The sequence below is a fragment of the Rana temporaria genome, chromosome 2 (assembly GCF_905171775.1).
Source record: "Rana temporaria chromosome 2, aRanTem1.1, whole genome shotgun sequence".
Lineage (NCBI taxonomy): Eukaryota > Metazoa > Chordata > Amphibia > Anura > Ranidae > Rana > Rana temporaria.
This window is the reverse complement of record NC_053490.1, coordinates 269039947-269062331: the sequence shown is the minus strand read 5'-3', so window position 1 is coordinate 269062331 and position 22385 is coordinate 269039947. Positions and strand designations below refer to the sequence as shown.

Genomic DNA, 22385 nt, shown 5'->3' with positions numbered 1-22385 from the left:
GCAAATCTACGAAGACCTGGCCGTCCCTCTAAACTTTCAGCTCATACAAGGAGAAGACTGATCAGAGATGCAGCCAAGAGGCCCATGATCACTCTGGATGAACTGCAGAGATCTACAGCTGAGGTGGGAGACTCTGTCCATAGGACAACAATCAGTCGTATACTGCAGAAATCTGGCATTTATGGAAGAGTGGCAAGAAGAAAGCCATTTCTTAAAGATATCCATAAAAAGTGTTGTTTAAAGTTTGCCACAAGCCACCTGGGAGACACACCAAACATGTGGAAGACCGTGCTCTGGTCAGATGAAACCAAAATCGAACTTTTTGGCAACAATGCAAAACGTTATGTTTGGCATAAAAGCAACACAGCTCATCACTCTGAACACACCATCCCCACTGTCAAAGATGGTGGTGGCAGCATCATGGTTTGGGCCTGGTTTTCCTCAGCAGGGACAGGGAAGATGGTTAAAATTGATGGGAAGATGGATGGAGCCAAATACAGGACCATTCTGGAAGAAAACCTGATGGAGTCTGCAAAAGACCTGAGACTGGGACGGAGATTTGTCTTCCAACAAGACATTGATCCAAAACATAAAGCAAAATCTACAATGGAATGGTTCACAAATAAACATATCCAGGTGTTAGAATGGCCAAGTCAAAGTCCAGACCTGAATCCAATCGAGAATCTGTGGAAAGAACTGAAAACTACTGTTCACAAACGCTCTCCATCCAACCTCACTGAGCTTGAGCGGTTTTGCAAGGAGGAATGGGCAAAAATTTCAGTCTCTCGATGTGCAAAACTGATAGAGACATACCCCAAGCGACTTACAGCTGTAATCGCAGCAAAAGGTGGTGCTACAAAGTATTCACTTAAGGGGGTATGTTTTGATAAAGAGCTATGATGTAAAAGTGAATATATATATATATATATATATATATATATATATATATGTGTGTGTGTGTGTGTGTGTGTGTGTGTGTGTGTGTGTGTGTGTGTGTGTGTGTGTGTGTGTGTGTGTGTGTGTTTTTTTATCCTGGTCAAGGGCCGTCAGCTACTGTTTCCATGGATTCCACCAATCTTGCCCAAATACTGGGAATTTATTTTTATTTTTTAGGGCACCCCCTAGCATCATAAGCCTTTCTGTATAGGGTAACCTTGGGGTTGACCAAAGATTTCCAGGCCGATAACGTAAGGATATTTGTCCGAAGCCAATGTATGGCAATTGGCTTACAGACATAAAAAAAAAAAAAAAACAATCGTAAATGGATTTTTACATTTTAATCCAACAATTGGCTCATCCTCTATAAACCCCGCCCCCCCTCAAAGACGGTTATGGCTTTTACATGCTCTTTTAACTGTAATGTTTTATCACCAATATAAAAAAAAATGGGTTTCAAGTTTAGACCCTTTACAATTCCCATAATATCCTCTAGTAGTTATTACTGTAGATATGATTAAAGTGGTTCTAAACTCCAAAAGGTGTGTGTGTGTGTAACCTTAAAGTGGAAGTTTAAAGTGGAACAGTCCAGTGTAGCTGGAAGTGCTCTTGGGTCTCGGCTTAAGTCTACACTTATGCCGCGTACACACCATCACTTTATGTGATGAAAAAAAATGACGTTTTTAAAAACGTCACTTTAATTGACTGTGTGTGGGGGAAAACGTCGTTTTATGTCTTGTAAAAAACGACCAAAAAAAATTGAAGCATGCTTCAATTTTATGTGTCGTTTTTCAAAAGTGCACTTTTTACTTCACAGAAATTGACCGTGTGTAGCAAAAAACGTCGTTTTCTAAGACGTTTTTTCATCCACGCATGCCCAGAAGCTACTTATGAAGCAAGCTTCAATGGTAAAACGTGGTGGAACGTAACCTCACTTTGCAAGATCATTGTGAGAAAACGATGGTGTGTAGGCAACTTCGTCTTTGAAAATTGAAGTTTCAAAAACGTCATTTTTTACTTCACAGAAAGTGTCGTTTTTTTTCATCACATAAAGTGATGGTGTGTATGCGGCATAAGGCTCTGTTTCCACTAGTGCATCTTGTCATGTGACTTTGGACACAAAGTTGCATAACAAGACACGGCCTATTGATTTCAATGGCACCCGTTCCCATCTATGCGATTTTAAAAATCAGCAACTTTTTAAAGGTACCTGCAATGCTTTGATGTGACTTTGATCCAGATACTGTAAAGTCAAAATTGTGCAACTTTGTGGTCGCAATAGTGGAAACGTGAATTGTCATGCGACTGTGTCCAAAGTCGCATGACAAGTCAAACCATTGATCTCGATGCTACTCGAAAAATAGAGCTTCCTTTTGGTGGTATTTGATCACCTCTGTAGTTATATTTTGCCCTAGAAACAAAGAGTGACAATTTTGAGAAATATATATTTTTTTTTTACTTTCTGCTATAAAATATATCCAGTAAAAAAAAAATCAACATTCTTCATCAATTTAGACCAACTTGTATTCTGCTACATATTTTTGGTAAAAAAAAAAAATTCTAATAAAAGTTATGTCTACAAACTAGACTATTTTTATGTAATTTTAATATTTTAATTCATTTATTTTGCTGTATTGTGACGGACAAATCGAACACCTGACACTTTTTGGGGAACCAGTGACATTATTACAGTGATCAGTGCTAAAATTATGCACGGTTACTGTACTAATGACACTGAAAGGAAAGGGGTTAACACCAGGGGCAATCAAAGGGTTAAGTGTGTCACCAGGAGGTGCTTGCTAACTCTAAGGGATGGACTGACTGGTGGAACACATCTGTTGTCCTGCTTAGCAGGACCACAAGATTAGTCTTGTTTACATAAGCAGATCGCAGTTATGCATCTCTGGGGAACAATCGTCGGTTCCCGGCAGACATTGCATGCACTGGACCCCCTCATTGGCCCCCCCTCTGGCCAATCAGCGTGCACACCTCTGATGTCTATTTCACAAAATGACGTACAGGTACATTGCTTCGTGCAATAGGGCCAACAGTATATCTGTGGTGGGTGGTCTTTAAGTAGTTTGAAGCAAAACTTCACTTGAGTAACTTCACTCAAATTTCAAGGCCCAAACAAAATAGCTATCTACTACTTGAAATGAGCACTGCACAAGCTGCTGCTTTAAATGGTCTTGGTCTGTGGCTATAGGTTACTGATTAGTGTGCAGGTCTCTCTCATAGCCATTATGCTCAGTACTTAAGGTAGACCGACTCACTTTTGTATTAAGCTTAGTTTACCTAATCTGTGATAATTCTAAAGGGAACTGTTTTACTCCCGGATTAGATTACACATGGAAGGCAAAAAAGGCATTTTAATTTTTGAATTGCTGTTGGGGCAGTATACATTTATACATTTGCTTAACATGATTACATCTTCTTTTTTCTTTTCTTTTTTTTTTTAAGCAGTTGATGTGCAATCGGCGCAGAAGTGGATGAAGTTTCCATCAGTATCAGATTGCTTTAATTCTGATAGTACTAGTCATCATGGTGGAAAAATACCAAGAAAATTGGCTAACCAGGTCGTGGATCGAGTATGGCAAGAGTGCAACATGAACAGGTCTCTGAACAAGTAAGTATGTTTGATAAAGAGCTATGATGTAAAAGTGAATTTAATACTACATAATTGCCTCTTCATGAAACTTGCATCCATTCCAATGATAAAGATTTGTCAACACTTAAAATGTTAAATCCATTAGAACTTCTTCTCTAAACAGAGCTTGGTTACATGTATTGCTTGTGAGGGTTTAACCCCAGTGCATGTGGCTCTGGTGTTTAACTGCAGGACACATGCTGCCAGCAGCCTGTCGAACTCTGAGGGGCTTACTTATGAATTTGGACAGTGCATCTAATGGTACAAACCTTTAGAGCAGTATGCACACAGGGATAACTGCCAACAATGTAGCAAGTCTGCACTTGACAGAGTTGACATACTTCTCTGTGAGGCTGGCCTGTACACCAGTCCCTGCAGCTAAAAATCAGAGCCCCATGCACCAGGGCTAAATGCCCTTCTATGCGTTCTGTTGCAAAACAGAGCGCTACATGTTAATGTGCCGAGATATTGTATAGGGTGGTTTGTGGCAAAAGTCACTAAAGTTGATCTAACCCTTTAAAGGGCATAAAATGCCTTTTATTTTGGTGGTAATTTTTGTTTTACTTTGTTTCACTTTTAATATTGCAACTATGTCTGACAGTTGCACTATTAAATTGTTGTCTCAACAGATGAACACTTCAGCCTGAGGGTGGCAGTGTTTAGCAGAGTGTTTTCTTTTTTTTTATATAAATGAAGCGCATCAAATCTGCAGAACTTTGCACTCCCATAGTTGTTGGTGAACAACATTATGCATAACTAACTAGTTTTAATTGTTTTAAGCCTCCCTGGTGTGACCCCCTTCGTCTGTGAACCTAGCTACACTCTGAGTGACTTCATTTTGAGTTCTGCCCCATTGGGTAGTGATTGATGGTATGCTGACTGACAATGTTGGCTTTAGGTGCTGCAGCTTGCAGTTTACAACATGAGTGTCCATGATTCTCAGAAGATGAATTTTACATTTTAATTTTTTAGGCTCAGAACGGGTTCCCTGTGTCTTATAACTTTGGTGTGCAGTATTTCTGATGTGTCTCATCTGTATTAATGTACAGTTCAGTTTTTTTTTTGTTTTTTTTTTTTTTAAAAAGAGAAAAAGACAGTTCATTGCATTTGTTTGCTTTTAGTTTGTTTTAATTTTGTGTCTCTATGTTAGAAGGAAATATTCGGCTACTTCTAATGGAGTGTGTGAAGAAGAGACCTCTGACAAAATTCCATCCTGGGATTTTGTGGAAGCCACGCAACGAACAACATGTACCTGTTCAAGGTAAAAAAAAAAAAAATAGAAGTTCAGTAGGATTTAACATACTTTATAGCTCTTAATAGTATTTCAATATGTTTAATATCCATTTGCCTTCTCAGAAAAAGTTGTACACCCTACCCTGGTTCCTCTACATCTGTTTTAACCACTAAAAACATGCATCATAGCTGCAGTATGTGCACATCCCAGTCTGCTTCCTTTGCTGCTTAAAATCGTTCTAAAGGCTTACGTTTTTTACCCTAAAGCATTCTCTGCATTAAGGTGTTAAAAAACAAAAAAAAACACCTGTGACCAGGGCCTCCAAGTCCCCTAAATACATGAGCCCAATCTTGATCCAGCACTGTGTCGTATAGCAGCGGTGCATTCTCTCCCCCCACAGGACACAGAGGCAGCAGCAGGATCCCGACAGACAGCAGCAGGAGCCGTTGGCTCTTGCTACTGTCAACCAAATCCTGTGACAAGGGGGCAGGGCCAAGCTGCACTGTATACCTATGAATGCAGGCAGTGCGACTTTGAGTCAAGCCTGCTTTAGTTTCCCCATAGGAAACAGCTTCATGAAGAAGGGGCCCTCGCTCCTGGCACCTTTTTGTTCGGCGCTGACAGGGGACCCCGGAAGAGGATGTTCGGGCTGTTCTGTGCAAAATCATTGCACTGCGCAGGCAAGTATGACATGTTTATTAAAAAAAAAAAAAACAGAAAACATCTTTAGAATCTCTATTTAAAGGTAAGCGGTTGGGGGTAGTAGCAGTGAGGCTAAACCACATGTGTGTTTTAATAAAAAAAAAAGACCTTGTGCTCTGGGCCTAAATAGTCCGAACTTGTTATTTCTAAAGGTTTTAGATTGAGAATATGTTCTTAAAGGGTAACTTCACTTTTGTGCTACACATTTTAGACTCTCTGCGATTTAATGAGATCCACCAAGAGAGAAATATATCTACAGGGATGCAGAGCCTGCGGCTTTAGCATTCGAACACATAGCAGTGAGCAGCTGATTAGGATGATTCAGTCCCTCCTATTCAGAATCCGTATCCAAAACCACTAGTGAAACGTCTGTCTTCAGAGCAGCAAAATGCAAAAATCTGCAACAGTTTTATTAAAATTCATGCAATCTACATTGATCCCTTGGAGGGGATTTTTATTTTTTGTCAAGAGTGGAGTTAATCTTTAGGATTTTATGATCTTTTGTTTCAGCTATTGATTTCAGCAAAATTGTGTGGCTAATTACTTTTTCTTTCCACTTTTCAGGCACAAAAACCTTAAACAGAGAAATTCAGGTCAACAGGGGCAGGCGCCTCCTGCAGGGCCCCAGCAGCAAGCAGCTCAAAAGCACAAGACTAATGAAAAGCAGGAAAAGGGTGACAAGCCTCAGAAGCGCCCATTGACTCCTTTCCATCATCGAGTACCTCTTTTCGATGATAATATAGAAACAGACGCTGCAAACCAGAGACTTGCCATTCGTTCTCAAGACAGTCGAGGACGTTTCTCAAACGTTCGACCTAACGATGTAGCAAAAACACCACAGTTGCATGGCAATGAAATGAGCGGCTCACCTCCACCTCCTCCCTTAAGTCCACACCCTTGTGAGGGTCTTGATGAGGGAGGGGAGCCTATTAAAAACCCATCTACACCTCAGAGTCAACATTTTTATCAAATGCCAACACCAGATCCACTAAACCCAGCAAAAACAATAGATGAAAGATTAGATGGCTTATCTCAAACCTTTGCTACAGCATTCACTGAAGTCATGGAGCCAACAGTGTATATTGGCACTGCAGTTCATCTGGAGGAGCAAGAAGCAGACCATACCTGGATGTATTACAAACTCCCAAAGAGAAAAGAGTCAGAGTTTCTGCCTCCACCACTTCCAAGTGATAAGCTGAAAGATGATGCCTTTAGTCTTTCTGTAAAGGAAAACATTACTTCAGTCACAGAGTAAGTCCTATATGTAAATATATGGGGGTCTGGCATGGGATACTTTTTCAATTGATTCCTGCTCATGTCTCCTGCCTTTTTAAATTTGGTATGCTACCAGCCTACTGATTCTACTGTGACTAGTAGGTTACTCCTCATAAGTTTGAACGTACCTGCAGTTTGCCAACATCGTGCACTGTATGTATGTGTGCCGAGATATATCTATATTTGTGTACAAAGTTTTGCCCTCGCACTTGATTGCTTTTGTCTAATTGCAAGTGGGAGGTGGATACTGACTTAGGTGTGTGTTTTGAATAGGCCTAGACGGCAGGGGCTACACACTCTCCCAAATGCTAGGACAGCCATGAATGCATGTAAGTTTAGAGAACTTTTTACTATAAATGATCACATGGGGTTCTATTGGCATTTAAATGGTAATCGGTGTAGAGAAATTGAAGGACCCAAGCACTGAAAAAAAGTCCAGAAAAAAAATGTATCATCATTACAGTACACAGAGCATCTTCATATCCATTGTGATAGGGTTATGCTGACACTTTCAAGTAACTGGACCCTGGCAAAAAAAATGCAGGATGTATTCTCCTTGACATAACCATTACATGTTAGGCAAAGCCTAAAGCAGGGCAGTTAATCAGCTGAGGAGTTGAATCCCTGAAGATCCTTGTTGCAGTGCCTGCTGTGATTGGTAGAAGTTGGATGCTCCAGGGTGGGCCCTCTCTTGGACTTTGAATGACTATGCGCGGTCATGCAACACTGTACCCAAATCATTTTTTTTATAACTTATTCCCCCACCAAAGGGCTTTCTTTTGGCAGTATTTTTAATCACCTCTGCGTTTTTTATTTCTTGCACTATAAACAAAAAAAGTGACAAGTTTAAAAAAAACACAATATTTTTTACTTTTTGCTATAATAAATATCAATTTTTTTTTTTTTTTTTTTTCCTCAGTTTAGGCCACTATGTATTCTACCTAATTTTGATTTATAAATTGCAAAAAGCTTATATTTATTGGTGTGCGCAAATGTTATAGCGTCTAAAAAAATAGGGGATGGATTTCTAGCCTTTTTTTTTTTTTTTCACGGTTTTCATGCAGGTATGTTGTGAACTAACTGTTAAACGGGAAAATAATTTCCCATTAGTACATGAGGTAACCATACCTGCATCGCCTATACATTTGCAGCTAGACCCTCTAAGGGTATTCTATTCTAAGCAGCAGTAGTTTGGAGCCAAGTCCCAGTATGAGAAACGGTGAATAAACTAGGTGAAAGCGTATGACCTAACTTGGGAGCCTTCCTAGCCTCCAATCTTGTCCCGCAACTCAAAATAGATTTATGCCGGGTCACCATGTAAGATGGGTGAGTAATTCTTCACAATGCTTTTGACTGCCCTAAATGTGCCCAATCTCATCTGATTCCTGAGGCTCAGCAGGTTCTACCCACCCCATAATGACAATCAAACCTGGCCATATTCATATGCTCTCAAATATACCCCTAGTGTTTTGGTGTGAATATTTTTGACAAAAATGCAATATTTTTTGCTTTTTGCTATAATAAATATCCCCCAAAAATATATAAAAAAAATATTTTTTTCCCCCTCAGTTTAGGCCGATACGTTTTTCTTCTACCTATTTTTGGTAAAAAAAAATCGCAATAAGCGTTTATCGATTGGTTTGCGCAAAATTTATAGCGTTTACAAAATAGGGGATAGTTTTATTGCATTTTTACAATTTTTTTTACTAATGGCGGCGATCAGCGTTTTTTTTTCTTGACTGCGACATTATGGCGGACACATCGGACAATTTTGACACATTTTTGGGACCATTGTCATTTTCACAGCAAAAAGTGCTTAAAAAATGCATTGTTTACTGTGAAAATGACAATTGCATTTTGGGAGTAAACCACTAGGGGGCGCTGAGGGGGTTAAGTGTGACTTTGTATGTGTTTCTAACTGTAGGGGAGGCAGGGCTGGACGTGTGACGTCATTGATCGCCTTTCCCTATATCAGGGAACAGACGATCAATGACAGCGCCACAACGAAGAACAGGGAAGGTGTGTTTACACACACCTCCCCCCGTTCTTCAGCTCTGGGGACCGATCGTGGGACTCCGGCGGCGATCGGGTCCCACATCACGGAACTTTGGACGGGCTGGGCACTTAAAGAGGAAGTACAGGTACGTGCTTGTGCCCAGCCGTGCCATTCTGCCGACACATATATGCAGGAGGCGGTCCTTAAGTGGTTAATGTGCTGTAATATTTGAGGTTTTTTTCTTTACCACTGAGTAACAATCAATGATGTTTTTCTAGGTCTTGGTTGTGGTTGAGACCTTATGTGTTTCTCTTGGGCCCCTTTCACACATGCGGACTGTTCAGAACACTCCATGCAGTTCTACTGAGCGACGGATGTCAGGGGTGACATGTCCGCTGATATCCGCTCCGCTTAATTCAGACGGATGAAAACTGACAGGCAGATCCATTTTCATCCAATCCCCCTCTGGAGATCTGACAGGTCTGTCTCTCCACAGTAAGCACCTGCCGGTGACTTGTCCTGAATGTTCCCCTATGGGGGAAGTTCCTCCACTGACTGCGCAGGCGCAAGCTTCCCGACGGAAATCCCCGAACCTCGCCCGGCATCCAGGCTCATTCTTTAACATCCCCGTGGATTGGAGGATGTTAAAAAAAGAGCCAGGAGGCCGAGCGAGCGAAGCGAGCCGTCCGAGCGCAGCGAGGACGTGAGGCCGACTGGCCACTTACCTCACAATCCACGTCGCCCTGGATGCAGGCCGCCATTCGGGGATTTCCGTCAGCAAGTTTGCACCTGCGCAGTGTTTGAAGGAACTTTCCCGATGGCTGGAACCATCTCAGCGCATCAGTTCGCGCATGCGCTGGAACTTCCATGATACATGGAACCAGCATGTCAGATCACCGGCTCAGCGGGGATTAATGAAGCGATGAATGATTTTTCTAGGGCTGCAACTAACTATTATTTTCATAATCGATTAGTTGGCCGATTTAATCGGTTAATAACCTTAAATGTGTGGCCATACAACAATGTCTTCATTCAAAAAAATATATATTTTAAGAATGTTCGTTCGATTTTCTAATCGTCAGTGGGGTCAAACCGACATTCTTTTTCAACCACAGTGACGGGGAAATTTAGAAATAATAGAAAACTTCTTGGTCAAAGGAATTTTCAGAACGTGTATGTGGTTTTCGTTCAGAAATGACTGTACATTGTTTTAAAATTAATGTTAAAAGCAAGTGAAAACTTCAAACAACATTCTTTCATTCGGCGAATGTACAAAGATTTTTTGTATTAATATACAGTAAAACCTTGGTTTGAGAGTAACTTGGTTTGAGAGCGTTTTGAAAGACAAGCAAAAAATTGCAATTTTGACTTGATATACAAGCGATGTCTTGATATAAGAGTAGAGTCATGTCACAACTGAGTATAAGAGAGAAGAGAGCAATATGGTTACATTTAATAAAGGTACAACTTCGCTTTGATATACAGGCGCTTTGGATTACAAGCATGTTTATGGAATGAATTCTGCTTGCAATCCAAGGTTTTACTGTAATATTAACAGTAGTGATTATTTGCTGGTTTTGTTCCATAAAGTGCTAATTTTCGTTTTTCCCATTTTATGTTACTGGCCGATCGATTATGAAAATAGTAATCGATTAATTTCATAATCGATTAGTTGTTTCGGCCCTAGATTTTTTTCATCTGTTTGGGATGCATATATATTTTTGCAGTTGTAGGTTTCATCACGTATGGCTGTTTTGGCTGTATTGGATCATATATAAGCTACCTTGCCTAGGGTGCAATACATTTCATATTATGCATTATTGTACTGTAGGCTGGCTCTATAGTACTTCTCCTGGCTGGGTAATGTTTTCCTATGGCTGATGTTTAACCACAGATGGGTTCTCCCGCAAACTGCCTCAACGATTAAGGACACTAGGGAGAAAAATATGTCTACGGAACCTCTCCTGTGGGTGGAATGCAGAGCTGAAGCAATCTTTCATTACCTGGTACAGATTTGGTCACAGTGAGTCGGTGCCCTGCATGACGATCAGTTGCCATTTTTCTTGTGGTAATCAGGTGTTACCCTAAATTGGCCTACTGCTATTCGGGATTCAGATTCACTCCTTTTTTGTGCTTCCTGAAGGCCTCCAAGGTAGGGGTAGAAAGGTAGCTTCCAAATCTATCACTTCTTGATTGATCGACTTATTTCTTTAGGCTTATGGTCTAAAGAGTAAAGTTATGCCGTTTTGGTGACAGCTCACTTTACCAGGAGTTCTGCGAAACAACATGTTGAATACATGATTTGTGAGGACCCACTATACTTTTGTTCCATCTAGTGGGGCATGCCAAGTATTGGTGACACGCATGTATTGTTGTTCTCAATTTGTATTTTAAATCTAAGTTCTGGCATGTATTTTGTGTCTAACATGTTATGGCGCATAGTGATACCCCATTTTTTATATCTTTTATATATGTATATATATTATACATGCGTGCCTTTGCATATTGTCTAAACTGGTACTGAGGTGGCCCATATTTTTCTGCCTGTGGGTGGGTGACCAGTAATAGGGGACTGGTCTCCATTCTCAAATTCCTTCAATGTCTTTTGGCTGATGGTACCTCCAACTTTCCTATGTAGTTACCTTTAACAGAGGGCCACTCTTTTGCTACCAGGAGTGTTGGTGCTTCCTCAGCTATTCATTATCGGGCTTTGGTAGCTCAAGTTTGTAAAGCCGACCTGTTCTTCGGTGGATGTTGGCCGACATGTTTTGTAGGCTGCTGCATGAGGTTCTAAATCGTTTTGGTTTAGTTGTTTGGGACCAGTTGCCATGTTGCCCTCCCCTTCTTCTCAATGCTTTGGGACATCCCCATCATAATGGATTTGAAGATGTCCTGTGATGTGATAAAGAAAACGGGATTTTTGGTTTAACTTTCAAATTCTTATTTTGGAGTACATCACTGGACACCGATCCCCTGGACCTCTGTATTGTGGTTTTATGGTCTGCTTCAAAGCTAAAGCCTTGCTTAATGGGGAGGGTTTATGTCTAAAATGGGACCTCCCCCCAAAACCCTCCCTTCTTTTTTTTTTTTTTTTTTTTCCAATTACCTCAAGGTGGCAGCATATTACCCTGTTATAAAAGATCTAAAGATGCTCTGTGTCCCATTAAGTACGCCAATAAAATGCTTTTACACGTAAACCATAAATCCATTTTTTTGAGCCTCTCTGTATATGTACGTAACCGCACACACTGTGGGTTCCTACGTTTTAAAAATGTTAGGGTAAAATCTAAAACATGCCTGGTGTGGGTTTGTAGAATTGAGACATTGAAGAGATGAATAAACACTCTGGGACTCAAGTGTCTTATGAGCCTCTGTCACACTTGTGATTGGGGCCAACTGTGATTACCTGCCAGAGACTCTGTGGTTCCCTGCGATTTAGGTGCAGGCAGAAATCCCCATTCAAAGCCATGGGAGCTATTCCTGGCTGTTTGACTGTAAATCAGTCATGCAGTGATTACCTGCGGCCCTAGGTGCAGAGGGGAAAGAATGCCTTGGGACTTGTGTGGATATTTAATGCGAAACCTGTTTTGATAAGTGCAACTGAAACGAAACCTGGTTAATCCTGCTGCAAGTCTGGTACTGTGCTGTGTATTTTACAGTGTTGGTGACAGGTAGAAGAACCGCCTTTGGGGGGGGGGGTAGCTTTGATGTTTCATGTTATACCCCAAATATGGAATATGGGTGACGTTGCCCTTTAAACGTGGGTGCTCAACATTCAACTCCTGCATACTTTTTTTTTTTCACAACAGGTTGGTTTTCTGATGGTCTACCTTTTTTTTACTTTTCAGGTTAATGGTGCACTGTAAAAAAACGCTGAAGATTTCAGATGAGTTGCTCCAAAAGTATCAAAGTAAAAACCAATATATACCAACAACTGTATTAGACAGTGAGCAAGAACCTGATCCCTATGCATTTGTGGATGGCGATGTGGAGTTTGTCTTTGATGCTAAAAAGGAAAGGCAAAACGGTGAAAGAGAAGTAGGGAAAAAACACAAGGTAGGTTTTATGTTTAAATTCAGTGTTGATCAGTTCATGTTTGTTTATGCTTGCATGGTTATGGATGAACAAAAGGTGTTGCGCTAACAAGGAACAAAACATATTGCCTTAACCAGTACATTGGTTCTCTCCTTGCATAGTTTGATTTTCTAATTAACTTCTACTATTGAATGTTTAGAACATTACAATCTCTTGTGGGGATTGTTTGCCTAGATATGTAATCCAGCCAGAAGATATTATGGTTTAGCAGTGGTTGATCTTCGTTACCCAATGTTTGAAAGATTCAACTCATGGTGGTTTCAGTTTAAACCCACTTCCTCCTTTAGCGGCTATATTTTAGTGTATATGACATGACAATGAGAAATTGAGTTCATTGCAAGGAATTACTGTTTCCTCCCCCATGAGTGTCTACAGCCTGTTTCCCCTCTAGTGATGCTAATGGATTTAAATACATCCGCGTAATGTATAAGGCTGTGCGTGGGAACCTGCTCTGCCCTTTCAGCTAAACAAGTTGTCTTTTGTTACTCATCATAGACATGCAAGTTGGGTGTGGTAGATCACTCTGTGAATTAATCTCCTCCCCTTTGCAGCAATTATCAGTGCAGTGTTCGACTTTGTGAAGTATCAGATTGCATTAATATGCCATCATTTTTCTGCTATGTTTTGTTTCTGTTCATTAATGCCTTGTAAGAATCCTTTATCTTAAAGGCTCTATGCATACTGGGCTTAAAAATAAAGTATGTTCTCTTGGGAGTAAAAAAAACTAAAACTGTTGTATTACTATTTTTATTTGTGCTTTATTGTGTATCTTTGAAAAATACAATAAAAAACATTTGGGGGAAAAAAGTTTTTTTTATGGGGTTTTTTTTTTTCGGCCAGTGAGCTCCAATCAGAAATGCGAATCGGAATTTTTTTTCTACCCCTGCCTTTAAACCAGGGCTCGACAAATCCCGGTCACCAGGTCGACTAGAAATAGCGTCCTGGCGACTTGGCTTGGAAGTCCCCAGCTCTTCCTTACGTGAACTGGCGCCATCTGGTGGTGGCCGTTGGTATTACAAGTTAAGCATTACAAGTTAAACAGCAATTCTAATGCCATTTTTCACTGCCATCTTCTTCCCTCTAATTAGAACCCCCAAACATTATATATATATATTTTTATCCTAACACCCTAGAGAATAAAATGGCGATCGTTGCAATACTTTCTGTCACGCCGTATTTGCGCAGCGGTCAAGCGCACTTTTTTTGGGAAAAATTTCACTTTCACTTTTTTTTTTAATTAAAAAATAAGGCAACAGTAAAGTTATCCCCATTTTTTTTAATATGAAAGATAATGTTACGCTGAGTAAATTCATACCCAACATGTCACGCTTCAAAATTGCGTCCGCTCGTGGAATGCAGACAAACTTTTACCCTTTAAAATCTTCATAGGCGACGTTTAAAAAAAATCTACAGGTTGCATGTTTTTGAGTTAGAGGAGGTCTAGGGCTAGAATTATTGCTCTCGCTCTACCAATCGCGGCGATATCTCACATGTGTGGTTTGAACACGGTTTACATATGCGGGCGCTACTCACGTATGTGTTCGCTTCTGCGCGCGAGCTCATCGGGACGGGGTGCGTTTTCTGGCTCCTAACTTTTTAGCTGGCTCCTAGATTCCAAGCAAATTTGTCAAACCCTGCTTTAAATGTTGAACTCAAAATGTGCCTCTTAACGTCCTAATGTGCAAGGACGTATAGGATAACATTGAGCCGCTTCTACAGGCAGAACACAACTCCTATAGAAGCAATGTTTTTTTAACCACTTTCCGACGTCTAAAGATGTCCTGGGCTTTGTGGGGGTATATCTGAATGATGCCTAAAACTACAGGCATCATTCAGATATCGGCTTTTTCAGCCAGCGACTTCCTACACCATAGGAAGGATCATATCGGCTGATCAGCCCCTTGATCGTTCTTTCGGGCTGCGAGAGGGGACATCCCTCCCGCCACCCTCCAGTGCTTCTTCCAACTCAACTCTGTGATCGGTGAGCCGGAGAACAGATCCGCCGTCCCTGGATGTTCACAATAGAAATTTCCGGCGGACCAGATGATCGCCGGAGTCTCTATGATCGTCGGAGGTTGGGCGCGATGTTATGTCACGCCCGGCGCCTGCATTAAAAAACGGAGCCGCCTTGGCTCGAAAGCTGAGATTGTGTTTGTGTGTGTGTGTGGGGTTATTTATTGGAAAAAGTTTTTCATTGTAGAACAACAAATAGGACAGAAAAACCCACTATGCTGTCCAACCATACATCCAGACATTCTACAATATAACAGGCCCGATTGGCCGCCCAACAGACAGGATAAAAGGGACAGAGGCGGCAGTCATAAGGAAATGGGCACCATTTGGAGAAAAAACTAAATGCGCAGGAGCACATTTATCTTTAACACACTGACTCGGCCCTTCCACGAGAATACCTCCTTATCCCACCGGCGCAGGTCTGGGACACTCAACAATATAATCTTAGACTTTGTGAAATAAATTTTGAAATTGGAAAGGGAGCCGAAAGTCTGCAACTCCGTCATAATGTTGGGGAGGGAGATCAGGCCGCTACATAAGAGGACATCATCCGCGTATGCAGAGAGTTTGTGTTCATGGAAGCCGACGCAAAAATAAGAGGGGACAACGGGCAGCCTTGTCTGGTCCCATCCCCAATAGGGAAAGAGTCAGAAAGAATTCCATTGACCTTAACTCGGGCCTCAGGACTACTGTACAGTGAGGAGACCCAGGAGAGCATTTTCGGGCCAAGCCCCAATCTAGACCATACCGCACGTAGGTACGTCCAATCCACCCTGTCAAACGCCTTCTTGGCATTAGTGGATAGGAGAAGACAAGGTGGATGGTCAGCCCGCCTCTGTACCCGTTGAATCAACTGAATGGCCTGGTTCGAGTTATCCCTCGCCTCCCGTCCAGCAATAAACCCCGTTTTGGTCAGGATGGACGAGGAAGGGAAGAATGGGTTGTAGACGATTCGCAAGGATTTTTGCTAAGATTTTGATGTCGGTGTTCTAGAGCGATATTGGTCTATAATTACCAGGAACTGCGGGATCCTTCCCCTCCTTAGGCAGCACAGATACATGGGCCAGCAGGCCCTCCTTGGGCATAGATGCGCCAGAAGCCAATGTGTTAAAGTAAGTGCACATACGGCCCAAGAGCAGGGGAAGGAAGGAACGGTAGTAAGCATTCGTATAGCCATCAGGGCCAGGACTTTTACCCCGTCGGCAGGCCTTTTACAACAATTTCTAACTCCTCTGAAGTGATCGGGGTTTCAAGGGCTTTACTAGTTTGGAGGGAAAGTTGGGGGGCTCTGGCTTCAGCTAAGTACTCTAGGATGCGGTCCTGCTTCTGCACCTCTGTCAGACCAGGGAGTGTGGCAGGTAAGTGGTACAATTGGGCATAATAGTCTCTCACCGGAGGCCCCGCCCCAACCTGAAGCTTATGCACATGACCCGAATCGCGCTGCCTCCTCAGAGCCCTGGCAAGTAGGCGCCCACATTTGTTACCGTACTCGTAAAATTTATGTGATACACGGTGTAAGCGGTCACGTATACGGGTATCCAACAAAGTAGCAAGCTCCAGGCGAAGGGCCTCAAGGCCGGTCGCCAGCTCCGGCGTTAAGCGTCTCTTGTGTTCAATTTCCGCTAGTTGTATTTTCCGCAAATGGGATTGAAGGTCCCCTTCCCGCGCCTTTTTTCAACATGCTCCCTGTGATATAAGCTCCCCCCGAACTACAGCCTTGTGGCCCTCCCAAATCGACGCCGCAGAAAAATAGTGAGTGATGGTGTCGGAGATGCTTTTGAAGGCTATATCATCATTCAGGATATTCTCGTTTAGACGCCAAGTCCAGGACTTGGCACCAGAAGCAAGTGGATGTATAGAGAGAGACACCGGGGCATGATCTGACATGATAATGGAACCAATCGACACACCAGACAAAGAATCCAGGGTAAACTGGTCCATCAGCAGCAGATCTATCTGGGTGTAAACCGCATGGGTCGCCGAATAGTAGCTAAAATCTTTCACTCTCGGGTGGAGCACTCCCCAGCAATCCACAAGGTGGGTGGGCTTGTAATGTCTTCCGAAAGTGCTTGAGGAAAGCAAAGGAGTGGGCAGAGCGTCCCGCAGACGTATCCATCGCGGGGTCTGGGCTAACATTGAACCCCCTTAAAATCAGATGCCCTTACCTAAAGTGGGAAAGGGAGTCCAGAAGGGAGTCTAGGAAGGTGAGCTGGCCAGAATTCGGTGCGTACACGGTTGCAAAAGTAAACCTACGACCCATAATGCTCCCCTTAATGAAAACAAATCTGCCATTTGGGTCTGTTAACTGGTCAGACAAAATAAAGGGGCAGTTTTTGTGCACGGCTATAGCTACCCCACTCGATTTAGAACGAGGTGAGTTGCTAAAGAACCACTGGGAGTAGAGGTGTGTAGGCAGGCGGGGGACCAAGTCGGTGCGAAAGTGCATTTTTTTCTGCAAAAAAAGAACAGGTATTTAGTCTCGAGCCACAACTTACTGCGCTTGTTGGGGGATCCCAGCCCTCGGACGTTATCGGAAACTAATTTCAGGGAAGCCATTGGGTAGAATGATCGTAGAGCCCTCCCCAGTCAGGAGGGGGGAGAGACCTGCAGGAACCGATCCAAGATGCAATAAGTACTGGAAAAAAAAAAGTGACAAAAAAAAAAAAACTTGAGAACAGGACACACCGCAATCTCCATAAGGAAGACGCTTCAAAAGCCCCCCAGGGCATCCAAATCCGGCAAGCCAGCAGGGGGAGAGGGTCAGCGAGCAACCCGGAGTCCCAAACATGGGACATGACTCCATAGAGTCGGTCTATGTGGGGGGAAAAAGCGCAGCATGAGGTGCGAGCCCGTCCATAAAGAGGGAGCCCGCCTCATAGCATCAAATGGGCACAGCAACCACAGGGGTGCTGCAGCCCAGTTCTTAAAAATAGCCCCTGTCCCCTTGTGCTCGCTTGCAGAAGCAAACACATATGCAAGTCTCGTCCACATATGAAAACGGTGTTAAAACCACACGTGCGAGGTGTCGCCACAAACGTTGGAGCGAGAGCAATAATTCTAGCACTAGACCTCCTCTGTAACTCAAAACATGTAACCAGTAAAAAAACATGGTCACCTATGGGGATTTTTAAGTACCAAAGTTTGGCGCCAATCCACAAGCGTGTGCCATTTTTAAGCGTGACATGTTTACTTGGCGTAACTTCATCTTTCACATTATGTCAAAAAAAATGGGCTAACTTTACTGTTTTTTTTTTTTTTGCATTAAACTGTTTTCCCCCAGAAACGCGTTTGAAAAATTGCTGCGTAAAATACCACGCGGCATAAAAAGTTGAAATGAGAGCCACTGTATACTCTAGGGTCTCTGCTGAAAAAAAAAACATGTATAATGTTTGGGGGTTCTATATAATTTTCTAGCAAAAAATATTATTTTTACGTGTAGGAGAGAAATGTCAGAATTAGCCTGGGTGGCAAGTGGTTAAGCCAGTGTGCATGGAGCCTTCAGGAGTTGTAAAGTCAGAAGATTTTTTTTATCTTAATGCATTCTAACAGCCACCTCAGCACCCCCCCTAATTACCTGAGCCCATTCTCTCTCCAGCGATGTCCGGGACACTCCTCCTGATTGGCTGGCTGAGACACAGCAGCAGTGCCATTGGCTCCCACGGCTGTCAATCAAACTCAGTCAGCCAATCGGGGGAGAAAGGGGATGGGGCCAGGTTGGAGCTCCGTGTCTGAATGGATACATGGTGCTCTGACCTGGGTCGGGTGCCCTCCATAGGAGATTGCTGACTGAGGGGGCACTCGATAGGAGGGAGGGGCCAGGAGCAGCAAAGAGGGACCCGAAAAGAGGAAGATGCAGGCTACTCTGTGCAAATCCAACTGCACAAAAGAGGTCCATCCCCATATGTGCCCCATAATATATTCCCTCCACAACCCGATGTGTCTGCTGTTAGAGACTGGGGGAGAGCAGCAGAGATTAAGTGTACAGAGAGACAGTTGTGGTGGAGGGTACATGGTAGTGAATCAGATTGTAGTAACAGCGGGAAGTAGCTGATGACAGGCAGGGCACACTGTGCAGTGAGAGACCGTCACAATTTTTCTCAATAGCTGCCATCAGTGTCTTGTCAGCCACTGGTCACAGCGATTTGTGAATAGGCATAGTCTAGGTCTAGTGTTTCTCACACTTTTTCAGTTAAAGGGTCACTAAAGGAATTTTTTTTTTTTTTTTTTTTAGCTAAATAGCTTCCTTTACGTTACTGCAGTACTGGTTTCATGTCCTCATTGCTCGTTTTTGCTCTGATGTTGCTGTAAAACTGCTCTGTTCTGGACACTTCCTGGTTGTCTGGCTCCTTATGAAAAAAGTCATGGGAGAGTTTAGTTTCGTTTTCCTAGCCATGACTCTCTATGGCACTGTCCAGCACAGAGGCATACAATAACATGCAAAGACTAAACTACTTTCAGTTTCGTTTTTGCATCTAAGAGGCACATTATATGATAGATTTTTATCTATTTTTAATCGTTTTTAAAAGGAATCAGTTAACTATTATGTCTCTATACCCTGTAAACAGTCATTTCAGCAAAAAAATGTTTTTCCTTTAGTGATCCTTTAAGGCACCCTTTAAAACTATTCACAATCTGGAGGTGCCTCAATTTAAAATGTAAAAAACACATTGCAGCAACATCCATGCATGTGAGACACCCAACATTAGGGGTAATTTTATTTTTACAAAGCAAATATTAGGTTTGGATATTGCTTGTTCTAGATGTGGACTTGCTGCTGCAAATCTTCACGTGGAACTGTCCAGGACTTCATTTGTTTTCTTTGAGCACAAGATTATTTTTCAATACCTCAGGCCCTGGAAGTTGGACTTTTAGGTGTACTAAATGTAAAGTCATTTTATTACATTGGAAGGACACGGCCCAAACTCTTTACTGTAATGTTCATGGGGATCTACCTGTATTTGTTTATAAAGGTAGGGCGTGCCCTAAGAAGTTTACCAAAATATTGTAACCCTGGCTGGATATTACTGATGCATTTTGGGGTGATGTCCTGTCATCCCAACTTAATTTAAAATCTGCTCCCAGATAGTACATGGTGTGGACTGGGATGTGGGTTATTTTATTTTTTTATTTTTTTTCAACAATCACGATGGACATTGTGCAGTTGTTTGGGGTATGTATGTATGTATGTATGTATGTATGTATGTATGTATGTATGTATGTGGTACGGGTATGATTTGTGTATGTGTGGATGATGCTGGGGTTCTTGGCACTGATTTTTTTTTTATTGTTGCATTAAATGCTCTCACCTCTTATTAATCCTTTATCTGTGCGGGATCCTGGAGGGCCTCTAATCCTTAGTGGTTGCGTTTACTCAAATGTGTCTGAGTAATAGTTGTGCTCATTTTCAGTTTTCTAAAGCCTTAATTTATTTTTTATAGGCGGATGACGGCATGTCAAATGTTGCAGTGTTATCGCAGGCTGAAGATGCCATGTCATTATTTAGCCCAGCAGTTAAACAAGGTTTGTGTAGCCGTTTTTCAGTTTTGAAACGACAGAGCGAAAGATTAGTCTGTTAACCTAAGGACATTTGTAACTGTTAAACGCCAAAGGTGGGACAGCAGGTACTTCTAGGTATTTGCACATATTTAGCTGACAGGTGGAGGGCCCTGTAAGCCTGAAAATTGGGGGTTCCTCTATTTTGTTAATGTTGGCACTTACCCAGAACATCTGTTGGGACCTTATTGCTATCTTTATTCATGGGAAGATTACTCTTTGCTTTTTCGTGACCACACAATCTCCCCAGGATTTAAAAACTTTGAAGGTTCTAACCCCTCACTCAATAAAACTCAATGTGATGTCACTTGCGCTGTTAACCAAAAACTGTAATGAGTGAAATAATGTTCCCAGCTGCAGCTCCTAATGTGCTCCTGCACATACGTGATGAATTAAAATTAAAAGTGAGCTGCTCAGTTTTGAGTGTCATGGCAAAGGCTGTGAATACTTTTGTACATGTGATTTATAGATAGATAGATAGATAGATAAAGATTTCAAAGAAACTCCTTTCACGTTGTCATTATGGGGTATTGTTTGTAAAATTTTGAGGAAAATAATGAATTTAATCAATTTTTGAATAAGTATAATAAAATGTGGAAAAAGTGAAGCTCTGTGAGTACTTTCTGGATGCACTGTATTAAACGACTTCTCTCCAATACAGAATACAGTTTGCCTCCCAGATGCCTCTGACCAAGGAATACACAAACCACAACCCAAAAATCATTGTGCAACAAGTTTATGCCTCAAATTCCAAAATTTTAATAACATAGCGCCCTCGCATATTTTTGTGCCCTCCTCATTCCGGCTATCTCACATCCTCCCTATGGAATGCACGCTGGTTAAGGTAACCAGGAACAGCGGTGGTGGGGAAGTAACCCACATTTCTGAATATACAAAGCGCCAGGAAGGGCACAAAACAATCTCAGTGCTCTAAGTTTTTTAACTTTCTAAATTTTGAAGAATAAATTTGTTGAGCAATTTTTGTGTTTATGGATTCCTTGGTCTGAGGTATCTATAGTCCCCCTGTGCTCTGGATTGGAAGAGCATAAATCCTGAGCTTTGTATCCCTGACCCAGAAGAAGTATGCAAAGTTATGACTTGTTGATCTGATTTCTGGGTCTGCAAATTAGAAAATATGGAAGCCATTAATTTCACATTGCAGCCAAGCAACTAGCATTTTTAGAATGAGGGCAGAAATGGTTGCCTAGTATTTACCCTATGGCAGGTTAGGTTTTAATAAAGACTATTAAAAAAATATATATAATATTTAAAATGTATACATATTGTTTACTTCACCATCACTGGTTATTTGCAGAGTCTCAGCGACCATCTGCTCATGCCAGAACAGCATCTACTAGTCTCTTTCATGAAACTGACCTTGTTGTGTCTTATAATGATCTGGATAACCTTTTCAATTCTGATGAAGATGATCTTACGGTATGTAACAACTTTATGGTCTGATCCACATTTACAGTTCCTATCTTTTGCTTTCAGGAAAGATGGGGGGGGGGGGGCAGACGTTGTGGGGTTCTTTAGCCCGTTATTCGTTAAATGCTGGTAAAAAAATTAATTTGAAACTTGAAAGTTTAAAGAGGACGTAAACCCACTGGAAAAAAGTAAAAATAACACCACCTGCAAGACAAAGGCACAATGAGCTAGTATGCATAGCATACTAGCTCATTATGCAATACTCGCCTCAGATCGAAGCCCCCGCAGCGATCCTCGTTCACTGTTCGGGTGGCCGACATCTCCCCCCGGGGTTACTTCTGGGTAGGGTAGCGCGGCCACAGCGATGTGATTGGCCGAAGCCACGATGACATCACGGCATGGCCTCCTTTTGCAACGGCACGATCGCTGTTCCTAAAGTGCGCATGTCCTGTAGACTTCGGTGCCCGTCCTTTTTTCTAAATATCTCCTAAACTGTGGAGGTTTAG

The 22385-nt window shown here is 42.1% G+C and overlaps 1 protein-coding gene across 2 annotated transcripts in view; it reads left to right on the top strand.

Moving 5' to 3' along the window:
• The window catches only part of MED13 (mediator complex subunit 13), a 153182-nt gene that overhangs the window by 65575 nt on the left and 65222 nt on the right, over positions 1-22385 (top strand). Inside the window, exons 7-12 of one of the 2 annotated variants that reach the window (XM_040336931.1) lie at positions 3400-3562; positions 4734-4844; positions 6084-6770; positions 12639-12846; positions 20337-20418; positions 21767-21888. In XM_040336931.1, coding sequence (XP_040192865.1) covers positions 3400-3562; positions 4734-4844; positions 6084-6770; positions 12639-12846; positions 20337-20418; positions 21767-21888 — 1373 coding nt within the window. Of the gene's footprint in view, positions 1-3396; positions 3563-4733; positions 4845-6083; positions 6771-12638; positions 12847-20336; positions 20419-21766; positions 21889-22385 lie in introns of both variants that reach the window. The other variant, XM_040336930.1, reaches the window with a different exon arrangement.